The sequence below is a fragment of the Pseudophryne corroboree genome, chromosome 9 (assembly GCF_028390025.1).
Source record: "Pseudophryne corroboree isolate aPseCor3 chromosome 9, aPseCor3.hap2, whole genome shotgun sequence".
Classification (NCBI taxonomy): domain Eukaryota; kingdom Metazoa; phylum Chordata; class Amphibia; order Anura; family Myobatrachidae; genus Pseudophryne; species Pseudophryne corroboree.
This window is the reverse complement of record NC_086452.1, coordinates 314918267-314931266: the sequence shown is the minus strand read 5'-3', so window position 1 is coordinate 314931266 and position 13000 is coordinate 314918267. Positions and strand designations below refer to the sequence as shown.

Below are 13000 nucleotides of genomic sequence, written 5' to 3'. Positions count from 1 at the left end.
ATGTGTTCAATTGGATTCAGGTCTGGGGAACGGGCAGGCCAGTCCATAGCATCAATGCCTTCATCTTGCAGGAACTGCTGACACACTCCAGCCACATGAGATCTAGCATTGTCTTGCATTAGGAGGAACCCAGGGCCAACCACACCAGCATACGGTCTCACAAGGGGTCTGAGGATCTCATCTCGGTACCTAATGGCAGTCAGGCTACCTCTGGCGAGCACATGGAGGGCTGTGCGCCCCCCCAAAGAAACGCCACCCCACACCATTACTGACCCACTGCCAAACCAGTCATGCTGGAGGATGTTGCAGGCAGCAGAACGTTCTCCTTGGCGTCTCCAGACTCTGTCACGTCTGTCACATGTGCTCAGTGAGAACCTGCTTTCATCTGTGAAGAGCACAGGGCGCCAGTGGCGAATTTGCCAATCTTGGTGTTCTCTGGCAAATGCCAAACGTCCTGTTATATTTAAAGATAATATATATATATATATAATACATATGTCATTATCTCAGTAGGGGATACAAAAATGTGGGATTTTTAATTTTAGATAAGGGATACTCAACCTGTACCTCTTTATGGATCTCGGGACAGAAAATCCTCTCTCAGTGGGTTTTTCTGCCCCTAGATGACTGGCAGTTATGTGACCATGAGCTATGTCTAATGTCATTCTTCTGTAAGCCTTGGGGACTACCAGCTGTTCCACAATACTGTATATTCCCCTTCCTTAGTCACTTGATACAAAAAATCCTGAAATACTGCCATGTGAGGGTATGACAACCTACTATCAGGGTCTACGGCTTTCCCACAGCTTCCAGAAGTGGTCCAAGTCTCTTCCCAATTTCACATCATACATACAAGCCAGGAACCAAACCCACATAGACAACAGCAGAACCACACTCCATTTCTATGTTCACCTCCACAGTAGCATAATACCGTGTATCCCCATGTATGCAAGTCACACCAACAGTTTTTCCCTTATGGTTTAAGGGGTTTACCATTTCAGTCTTCATAAGAGTAACCAGGCTACCAGAATCTATTTTCAGGTTAAAAACTCACAAGTCTTAGGTTCTTTCTACTGCTCTGCACCTTTTCCCCTGGAACAGTCTTACTAGTGGTCACTGGAGATTACTGTCGCTGTACACTTAATAGTTCCTCAGCTGCCACATAAATTTCCACCATTTCAACCAATTGGTCTGCTGTTTTAGAGTTGTAGGTAGAGACCATAGGTATCGATCCATCATGACCCGTTCCTCGATCTGTGATCTTGTTAGCAAATCTGATTGTAGCGACTTTGTGGCGAGATGGACGATGTCATGCATTTGAGAGTGGGGAAGCTTTTCTGTTTGGTATTCCTAGTGGTGAAATCGTTCGGCACAAACAAACTTTTTTTAAGTTATCATCGTTTTTGGCATCAGTCATGCATGCATCAAAATATGCTCTTTGCAGTTCTCCAGACAGGAAGGGTGCCACAAGACTTGCCCACTGATCTTGAAGATAATTCTCTCTCTCAGCTGTTCTTTCAAAAGTAGTAAGAAAAGCATCAACATCATCACTCTGGGTCATCTTTTACAGAAAGTAACTGGCCCGTATGGAGCGAGTGTTAGTTGAAACATCAGTGGAAGCATCTCCAGAACGGGCTGCTAGCAGTTGTACTACCTTTCTTTAGCCTGGTGGTTTTCCTCTATGGTCACTTGCTGTTGCCTCTGGGCTGCCTCAAAGGCCAATAGTTGTTCCCTGGTGGCTTCTTGCGGAGCCCTGGTAGCTTCTTGCTGAATTTTGTTGGTTTCCTGCTGAGCTGATGTAGCCTGCAGTAATGCCTTAACAATGTCCTCCATTTTATCTTTGGGTGTAGGTTTGAAGCAGAATCTGGCTTCCCTAAGCATCCACCGGCGCCACCACCATGGATTTCAGAGTATATGAGCTGATGTCCAAAACACCAGATTGGTGTCTGTCACTTTAAATTTTAAAACATAAACTTTTTCTATTGCTGCAATTGTCAGTGTGAATGGGTAAATTTTCGGGGTAAATGGGCACCTCCAAACACAGAGCAGCTAGGAAAGCAGCACACCAGTTCAGGATTTTCATGCAATCTGTCCATGTCTAGTTTTATTGTGCAGTATTAAACAAAACATAAAAATAAATCCTAGCCCATATGGGCACTAACTGAACATAATAGACTCCCTCTCTAATGCCCCTACCACAAACATAGGCATATCCACAGTACTAATAGGGGCTAATTCAGACCTGATCGTCAGCCACCCTTACATGCGGGGGGACACCCAGCACAGGGCTAGCCTGTCCCGCATGTCAGTCCATACCTCGTCGCACAAATACAAAAGCATCGCACAGCGGCGATGCTTTTGTACTTCAGGAGTAGCTCCCTGCTAGCGCAGCTCCTGCACACTGGCAGGGAGCTACTCACCGCTGCACGGGTCACAGCAGCTGCGTGTGACATCACACAGCCGCCGCGGCCCACCCCCTAACGGCCCAGGCATGCCTGCCTAACCCGCCGGCCTGCCTCCTCTCGCCCAGCGACCACCTCTGCCTGTCAATCAGGCAGAGGCAATCGCAGGGCTACGACAGCCGTTGGCGGTCTGCCATGCGCCGGCGTAGTTCAGATCTGATCACTGCTGTGCGAAAACGCACAGCACCAATCAGGTATGAATCAGCCCCATAGTGTCTCACAATAAGCTGGCTGCCTGTTTACCCAGGCAGTGAGCTCTGCCCCAAGCCCTGACAGAGCTTATATCAGACTCCTGCAGGTGCAGGCCCAAATTGGCCTGCTCTTAGTCTGAAGGCCTAAAGACCCAAAATGGGCCTTGTGGATGGAGCCCTCTCTTACATCTCACATCCATATCTGTCTTTTAGTAAAAGCCCAAACTCTCATTACGCCTGTTTAGCAAAACAGACATATCCTGGTGGTTTAAAATACATAAGCCAGAAACCTGGGACAAACATATCTTCCGTTTTTCACTTTACCAGTGTTTTTATCACAGTATATATATATTATTTACTGCTATTGTTTACCTTCTCCCCTCTGGTCCTCTCAATCACTTCTCTTCATCTTATATTGTACAATAGCTAATTTTAAATTAAAGTTTCACAACCTGAGCTCTTACCAGAACATACATATATTACTCTGTTTATGGGCCTGCTCTTTATTGAATGTCATACACTCCAAAGACATTCCTATAAGTGACAATTGAAACTATATAATACAGTATATATTGATTAAATCAATTAAAAAGAAGTGTCAATTGTGTGATGGTACACGTTAGAAAAGTTCTAATTAGTAAATGGCCTACTCCTCTTTACCTAGCTCTTCATGTGGCATCACAGCCATGGAACAGATCTGTGCTTCTTGTATTTTTACATTGCAAGGAAAATGGCTACTTACAGCCTGGTGTTCTTCGGTTCATGGCACTGGTGAGTGGATAGATAAAACATCTTCATTGCACAAGGTATCTGATGTGAATCTGGTATCTCTTGCCCAAAACAAACTCTTAAAGGCTCATTTAGAGTGGATACACTTGCGCACTGAACATTAAAGAAAAAGACACTTGCCTGTATTTGTTGAGTTGGACGCATTTAAAGGCATGTCATCTAAACAAAAGAGAATATTATCTTAACAGTTATTGAAAATGGCAAGTCACATTTTCAATATAACATGTTATTAAACACAAACATCTCCACATCTGTTGTTCTACAGCTACAGGTGTCACTAGAGTGACAGTCTGCAGCCGTTTGGGGGTGGGGAGGGGTTAGTAACTTCCCAAAACGGAGGTGTTTTGCCGCCATTTTGGGGGAGTGCTGAAGTCAGGCTCTCTGCTAGAAGATGGATATTTCCTGGCTTCTTTGTAGGCACTGCGGTGGCCAGCTTGGGGGTCATGCAGGTGATTCTAGGATGCAGCATGGATCACTAATGCAAGCAGGGGGCATCTACTGTTATCAGTTCTCCTGCTGTATTACCATGCTAGTGCTATTGCTGCAGCATCTCCGTCCAGTGGCGTAAGTTTGTCCCAGTTGCCCGGAGGCAAGATAAATATTGGTGCCCCCCTATTTCCTATATTAAGATAAATATATGTATGTATGTATGTATGTGTGCGTATGTATATATATATATATATATATATGTGTGTGTGTATGTATATGTGTGTGTGTGTGTGTGTGTGTGTGTGTGTGTGTGTGTGTGTGTATGTAGTGTTCTGAAAAAAATGTATATACTGTATTTAATACATTTGTCTTTTATTTTAAATCACACATTTCTTAGCAGTCATACCCAGGATTAAAACCCATGACCTTTTACACTAACAGCAGACACTTTACTGATGGAGTTATTTGCTCCTGTAGAGGAAGCATGAGAATTCTAACTATGGCCCTCATTCCGAGTTGTTCGCTCGCAAGCGGATTTTAGCAGATTTGCTCATGCTAAGCTGCCGCCTACTGGGAGTGAATCTTAGCATCTTAAAATTGCGAACGATGTATTCGCAATATTGTGATTACACACCTCGTAGCAGTTTCTGAGTAGCTCCAGACTTACTCGGCATCTGCGATCAGTTCAGTGCTTGTCGTTCCTGGTTTGACGTCACAAACACACCCAGCGTTCGGCCAGACACTCCTCCGTTTCTCCGGCCACTCCTGCGTTTTTTCCGGAAACGGTAGCGTTTTTTCCCACACGCCCATAAAACGGCCTGTTTCCGCCCAGTAACACCCATTTCCTGTCAATCACATTACGATCGCCAGAACGATGAAAAAGCCGTGAGTAAAATTCCTAACTACATAGCAAATTTACTTGGCGCAGTCGCAGTGCGGACATTGCGCATGCGCATTAAGCGGAAAATCGCTGCGATGCGAAGATTTTTACCGAGCGAACAACTCGGAATGAGGGCCTATATGTGTAATTGTCAGAGAAGTTTCTTCATATAGTTAAAATTCTCATACTTCCTGTACAGGAGCAAACAGCTTCATCAGTAAGGTGTTCTGCTTCCAGTGTAATAGGTCGTGGTTTCTAATCCTGGGTGTTACACTTGTAAAATGTGTATATTCAGTATAATAAAGAGGGTGTGATTTGTAAGGTGCAGGGACCAGTGAGGAAGTTGGCCACTGAAAAGACAGCGGCAGCTATCAATTAACTTAATTCAATAGTGTCACAGAATGGAAGGAGAGGTGCCCCCCTTCAGAGCAGGAGCCCGGCAGCAGATGACTCCGTTGCCTCCCAGAGTTCTGCCTCTGCCTCCGTCCACATCTGAATTATGCCCATAGTTTGCTGCATGTAGGGATCATAATCAACTCACCCTAGCATTAATTATATCACTTTTATAACAGTTGTCAGTATCTACAATTGGGTATTATGTCCTGTTTACAATGATTCGTAACACTGTACGACTCCTATTATAACAGTGTGTGTATTTTTCCCTCTGGTGGATAATGACAGGTTACTGCAATCTTAGATGTCATCTATAAACGGGCTAGCTGGTGACATTGGGGGTAATTCAGAGTTGATCGCAGCAGAAAATTTGTTAGCAGTTGCCCAAAACCATGTGCACTGCAGGTGTGGCAGATATAATATTTGCAGAGAGAGATAGATTTGGGTGGGTTATATTGTTTCTGTGCAGGGTAAATACTGGCTGCTTTATTTATTTATTTTTTATAAATATTCTTTATTGAGTCATCATGTGTTAACAAATGGTAACATATCAGTACTAATTGTCATTCATTTTAGATAGACTTGACATCATATATCTCAACACATGTTAACATAAATAAAACAGTAACAACGGTTGATCGTGGTGTGTTAAGTATGTCAGTTTGTGCTATCAAATCCTCAAAGTTATCATATCAGCCTGGAAGGGAGCTGCCAACAGACCTCCGGCATCAACACAGGGAAACAGGTGGATCCTGAGCTGCTAACCTCGTTAAATACCACGTGGTATTTTTCAGGCTATGATGTATTTGTTGCTGTGTGGTAAGAGGAAGAGTAGAAATATACGATTCCCATAGCGTAAAAAAAAACCCACCTGCTTGCCCCTGTCCACTATCGCCTCCATCCGAAACAGATAATACATTTTAGATAAAAATAAAGGTATCTGTGGAGGTGTATTATCTATCCATCCCTGGAGAATTGTCTTTTTCTCTGCTGCGCTAAGGCCTACAAGCAATTTTTTGCATTCTAGGGGCATCCTAATATTCGTATCAATAATGCCCAGAATTGCCTATTCTGGTGTGAAAGGAATGTAGGTTATCAATTTAGCTTCAGCATATCTCCTAACGAGATGACAGAAGTATTGAATGATTGGGCAGGCCCATAAACAGTGGTAAGTATCAGCTTCTGATTGATGGCATTTCGGGCAAAAATGAGTTTCTGAGGTTCCCATGTGGAAACGTTGCAAAGGGGACAAATATGTATTATGATATACATTTAAGAATAATTCTGTATACATGCTGGCCGGTAAAACATTGCGCGAGAACAATAGAACTTTTCTCTATCGTCCTAGTGGATGCTGGGGTTCCTGAAAGGACCATGGGGAATAGCGGCTCCGCAGGAGACAGGGCACAAAAAGTAAAGCTTTAGGATCAGGTGGTGTGCACTGGCTCCTCCCCCTATGACCCTCCTCCAAGCCTCAGTTAGATTTTTGTGCCCGGCCGAGAAGGGTGCAATCTAGGTGGCTCTCCTAAAGAGCTGCTTAGAAAAGTTTAGCTTAGGTTTTTTATTTTACAGTGAGTCCTGCTGGCAACAGGATCACTGCAACGAGGGACTTAGGGGAGAAGAAGTGAACTCACCTGCGTGCAGGATGGATTGGCTTCTTTGGCTACTGGACATTAGCTCCAGAGGGACGATCACAGGTACAGCCTGGATGGTCACCGGAGCCTCGCCGCCGGCCCCCTTGCAGATGCTGAAACAAGAAGAAGGTCCAGAATCGGCGGCATGAAGACTCCTCAGTCTTCTTAAGGTAGCGCACAGCACTGCAGCTGTGCGCCATTTCCTCTCAGCACACTTCACACGGCAGTCACTGAGGGTGCAGGGCGCTGGAAGGGGGGCGCCCTGGGAGGCAATGAAAACCTATTTTTGGCTAAAAATACCTCACATATAGCCTCCGGGGGCTATATGGAGATATTTAACCCCTGCCAGAATCCGTTAAGAGCGGGAGACGAGGCCGCCGAAAAAGGGGCGGGGCCTATCTCCTCAGCACACAGCGCCATTTTCCCTCACAGAAAGGCTGGAGGGAAGGCTCCCAGGCTCTCCCCTGCACTGCACTACAGAAACAGGGTTAAAACAGAGAGGGGGGGCACTAATTTGGCGTTAGAAATATATAAAAAAGATGCTATAAGGGAAAACACTTATATAAGGTTGTCCCTATATAATTATAGCGTTTTTGGTGTGTGCTGGCAAACTCTCCCTCTGTCTCTCCAAAGGGCTAGTAGGTCCTGTCCTCTATCAGAGCATTCCCTGTGTGTGTGCTGTGTGTCGGTACGTGTGTGTCGACATGTATGAGGACGATGTTGGTGAGGAGGCGGAGCAATTGCCTGTAATGGTGATGTCACTCTCTAGGGAGTCGACACCGGAATGGATGGCTTATTTAGGGAATTACGTGATAATGTCAACACGCGGCAAGGTCGGTTGACGACATGAGACGGCCGACAAACAATTAGTACCGGTCCAGACGTCTCAAAAACACCGTCAGGGGTTTTTAAACGCCCGTTTACTTTAGTCGGTCGACACAGACACAGACAGGGACACTGAATCCAGTGTCGACGGTGAATAAACAAACGTATTCCTTATTAGGGCCACACGTTAAGGGCAATGAAGGAGGTGTTACATATTTCTGATACTACAAGTACCACAAAAGAGGGTATTATGTGGGATGTGAAAAAACTACCGTAGTTTTTCCTGAATCAGATAAATTAAATGAAGTGTGTGATGATGCGTGGGTTCCCCCCGATAGAAAATATGGGCGGTATACCCTTTCCCGCCAGAAGTTAGGGCGCGTTGGGAAACACCCCTTAGGGTGGATAAGGCGCTCACACGCTTATCAGAACAAGTGGCGGTACCGTCTATAGATAGGGCCGTCCTCAAGGAGCCAGCTGACAGGAGGCTGGAAAATATCATAAAAAGTATATACACACATACTGGTGTTATACTGCGACCAGCGATCGCCTCAGCCTGGATGTGCAGAGCTGGGGTGGCTTGGTCGGATTCCCTGACTAAAAATATTGATACCCTTGACAGGGACAGTATTTTATTGACTATAGAGCATTTAAAGGATGCATTTCTATATATGCGAGATGCACAGAGGGATATTTGCACTCTGGCATCAAGAGTAAGTGCGATGTCCATATCTGCCAGAAGATGTTTATGGACACGACAGTGGTCAGGTGATGCAGATTCCAAACGGCACAAAGGTGTATTGCCGTATAAAGGAAGAGGAGTTATTTGGGGTCGGTCCATCGGACCTGGTGGCCACGGCAACTGCTGGAAAATCCACCGTTTTTTACCCTAAGTCACATCTCTGCAGAAAAAGACACCGTCTTTTCAGCTTCAGTCCTTTCGTCCCTATAAGAGTCATATCTGCCCAGGGATAGAGGAAAGGGAAGAAGACTGCAGCAGGCAGCCCATTCCCAGGAACAGAAGCGTTCCACCGCTTCTGACAAGCTCTCAGCATGACGCTGAGACCGTACAGGACCCCTGGATCCTACAAGTAGTATCCCAGGGGTACAGATTGGAATGTCGAGACGTTTCCCCTGCGCAGGCTCCTGAAGTCTGCTTTACCAAGGTCTCCCTCCGACAAGGAGGCAGTATGGGAAAAAATTCACGAGCTGTATTCCCAGCAGGTGATAATTAAATTACACCTCCTACAACAAGAAAAGGGGTATTATTCCACACTATATTGTGGTACTGAAGCCAGAAGGCTAGGTGAGACCTATTCTAAATCTAAAAAAATTTGAACACTTACAAAGGTTCAAATCAAGATGGAGTCACTCAGAGCAGTGATAACGAACCGGGAAGAAGGGGACTATATGGTGTCCCGAGACATCAGGGATGCTTACCTCCATGTCCCAAATTTGCCCTTATCACTAAGGGTACCTCAGGTTCGTGGTACAGAACTGTCACTATCAGTTTCAGACGCTGCCGTTTGGATTGTCCACGGCACCCCGGGTCTTTACCAAGGTAATGGCCGAAATGATGGTTCTTCTTCGAAGAAAAGGCGTCTTAATTATCCCTTACTTGGACGATCTCCTGATAAGGGCAAAGTCCAGGGAACAGTTGGAGGTCGGAGTAGCACTATCTCGGATACTGTTACAACAGCAGGGGTGGATTCTAAATATTCCAAAATCGCAGCTGATCCCGACAACAAGTCTCCTGTGCTTAGGGATGATTCTGGACACAGTCCAGAAAAAGGTGTTTCTCCCGGAAGAGAAAGCCAGGGAGTTATCCGAGCTAGTCAGGAACCTCCTAAAATCAGTGCATCATTGCACAAGGGCCATGGTAAAAAAATGGTGACTTCCTTCGAAGCAATTCCAGTCGGCAGATTTCATGCAAGAACTTTTCAGTGGGATCTGCTGGACAAATGGTCCGGATCGCATCTTCAGATGCATCAGCGGATAACCCTATATCCAAGGACAAGGGTGTCTCTCCTGTGGTGGTTACAGAGTGCTCATCTTCTAGAGGGCCGCAGATTCGACATTCAGTTTTGGATGTTGGTGACCACGGAGGCCAGCCCGAGAGGCTGGGGAGCAGTCACACAAGGAAAAAATTTCCAGGGAGTGTGATCAAGTCTGGAGACTTTTCTCCACATAAATATAGCTAAGGGTAAATTTATAATGCTCTAAGCTTAGCAAGACCTCTGCTTCAAGGTCAGCCGGTATTGATCCAGTGGGATAAAACATCACGGCAGTCGCCCACGTAAATAGACAGGGCGGCACAAGAAGCAGGAGGGCAGTGGCAAAAACTGCAAGGACTTTTCGCTGGGCGGAAAATCATGTGATAGCACTGTCAGCAGTGTTTCATTCCGGGAATGGAAACTGGGAAGCAGACTTCCTCAGTAGGCACGACCTCCACCCGGCAGAGTGGGAACTTCATGGGGAAGTTTTCCACATGATTGTAAACCGTTGGGAATTACCAAAGGTGGACATGATGGCGTCCCGTCTGAACAAAAAACGGGACAGGTATTGCGCCAGGTTAAGAGACCCTCAGGCAATAGCTGTGGACGTTCTGGTAACACCGTGGGTGTACCAGTCGGTGTATGTGTTCCATCCTCTGCTTTTCATACCTAAGGTACTGAGAATTATAAGACGTAGAGGAGTAAGAACTATACTCATGGCTCCGGATTGGCCAAGAAGGACTTGGTACCCGGAACTTCAAGAGATGCTCACAGAGGACTTATGGCCTCTGCCGCTAAGAAGGGACTTGTTTCAGCAAGTACCATGTCTGTTCCAAGACTTACCGCAGCTGCGTTTGACGGCATGGCGGTGGAACGCCGGATCCTAAGGGAAAAGGCATTCAGGAAGAGGTCATTCCTACCCTGGTCAAAGCCAGAAAGGAGGTGACCGCACAACATTATCACCACATGTGGCGAAAATATGTTGCGTGGTGTGAGGCCAGGAAGGCCCCACGAAGAAATTTCAACTCGGTCGATTCCTGCATTTCCTGCAAACAGAAGTGTCTATGGGCCTCAAATTGGGGTCCATTAAGGTTCAAATTTCGGCCCTGTCGATTTTTCTTCCAGAAAGAATTGGCTTCAGTTCCTGAAGTCCAGAAGTTTGTCAAGGGAGTATTGCATATACAACCCCCTTTTGTGCCTCCAGTGGCACTGTGGGATCTCAACGTAGTTCTGGGATTCCTCAAAACACATTGGTTTAAAACCAGTCAAATCTGTGGATTTGAAGCATCTCACATGAAAAGTGAACATGCTCTTGGACCTGGCCTGGACCAGGCGAGTGTCAAATTGGTGGTTTTTTTCTCAAAAAAGCCCATATCTGTTTGTCCATTCGGACAGGGCAGAGCTGCGGACTCGTCCCCAGTTCTCTCCCTAAGGTGGTGTCAGTGTTTCACCTGAACCAGCTTATTGTGGTGTCTTGCGCCTACTAGGGACTTGGAGGACTCCAAGTTGCTAGATGTGGTCAGGGCCCTGAAAATATAGGTTCCAGGACGGCTGGAGTCAGGAAAACTGACTTGCTGTTATCCTGTATGCACCCAACAAACTGGGTGCTCTTGCTTCTAAGCAGACTTTTGCTAGTTGGATGTGTAATACAATTCAGCTTGCACATTCTGTGGCAGGCCTGCCACAGCCAAAATATGTAAATGCCCATTCCACAAGGAAGGTGGGCTCATCTTGGGCGGCTGCCCGAGGGGTCTCGGCTTTACAACTTTGCCGAGCGGCTATTTAGTCAGGGGCAAACACGTTTGTAAAATCCTACAAATTTGATAACCTGGCTAAGGAGGACCTGGAGTTCTCTCATTCGGTGCTGCAGAGTCATCCGCACTCTCCCGCCCGTTTGGGAGCTTTGGTATTATCCCCATGGTCCTTTCAGGAACCCCAGCATCCACTAGGACGATAGAGAAAATAAGAATTTACTTACCGATAATTCTATTTCTCGGAGTCCGTAGTGGATGCTGGGCGCCCATCCCAAGTGCGGATTATCTGCAATACTTGTACATAGTTACAAAAATCGGGTTATTATTGTTGTGAGCCATCTTTTCAGAGGCTCCGCTGTTATCATACTGTTAACTGGGTTCAGATCACAGGTTGTACAGTGTGATTGGTGTGGCTGGTATGAGTCTTACCCGGGATTCAAAATCCTTCCTTATTGTGTATGCTCGTCCGGGCACAGTATCCTAACTGAGGCTTGGAGGAGGGTCATAGGGGGAGGAGCCAGTGCACACCACCTGATCCTAAAGCTTTACTTTTTGTGCCCTGTCTCCTGCGGAGCCGCTATTCCCCATGGTCCTTTCAGGAACCCCAGCATCCACTACGGACTCCGAGAAATAGAATTATCGGTAAGTAAATTCTTATTTTTCCAGTATAGGTATCGTTAATCTAGGGAAATTACTTAATGACTTAACTTTAGCATGGTCTTAGATTTTCCTCAAGAAAGTGTAATGGGAAGAAATAGCTTTGTGTTGCAGGACCGGGTAAGATAAAAGACTATCCAGAGGGTTAGTCCAATCCGCTATTGTAAAGTGCTTAAGAACATGGGTTATGTAAAATCGCATCCGTATGAATTCTAAGGATTATGTGCTGATCATAGCAAACGTCGAGGATACCTTAGAGAGGGTTAGTGTTCTCTGATCCTCTGCGGAAACCAAAGATTGAATAGAATGTAACCCAGCCAGTTTCCACATGGTGAAGGGGTGAGCAGCCATGCCGTCCAAAAAGTCAGGGTTTTGGAGTAAGGGTAGATGTAGGGAGTGGTACTGATTCAATTTAGCATGCTAGCGCAGAATGTGCCACAATTTTCTGGTAGTCCAAGAAGTGGGTTGGATTTGATATAATCCGGAATCTCTTGGTCATGTTGGTGAAGGAAACACATCAGATCTATGCCCTGCAAGAAATTTTATTCTAGTGATGTGTTTGTATAGATTGAACTTTTTTGTATCCAATCTCTCAGGTGTCTTAAAAGAGCAGCATGAGTGTACACTTCAATATCAGGGAAGTTGATCCCTACATTTGACTTAGGCTGAGCCAACTTCTGCAACACTATCCTAGCTCTGCCACCCTTCCAGACAAATCTCCTAATGAGTGTATTGATTGATTGAATATCTGTTTTCGTAAGCAGGACTGGAAGTGTTTGTAGTGGATAGAGCAAACGGGGGATGGCTACCATTTTAAGTAAGTTGGCCCTGCCCAAGTAAGATAACGGAAGTCGGTCCCATCCCTTTATATCAGTCGATCGGGTGGTTACAGCTTTACTGACATTTATTCTGTATAAAACATCTATGTTTTTTGGTATCAATATTCCCAGGTATGGGATATGTGCATCAACCCAGTGTAGAGGATATTGAGC

General features: G+C 45.7%; 1 protein-coding gene across 2 annotated transcripts in view; it reads left to right on the top strand.

Annotated features, from left to right (window-relative positions):
• The window catches only part of MEI1 (meiotic double-stranded break formation protein 1), a 1382157-nt gene that overhangs the window by 1328659 nt on the left and 40498 nt on the right, over positions 1-13000 (top strand). For both annotated transcript variants that reach the window (XM_063940445.1, XM_063940446.1), the window contains exon 28: positions 3318-3424. In XM_063940445.1, coding sequence (XP_063796515.1) covers positions 3318-3424 — 107 coding nt within the window. The remainder of the gene's footprint in view (positions 1-3317; positions 3425-13000) is intronic.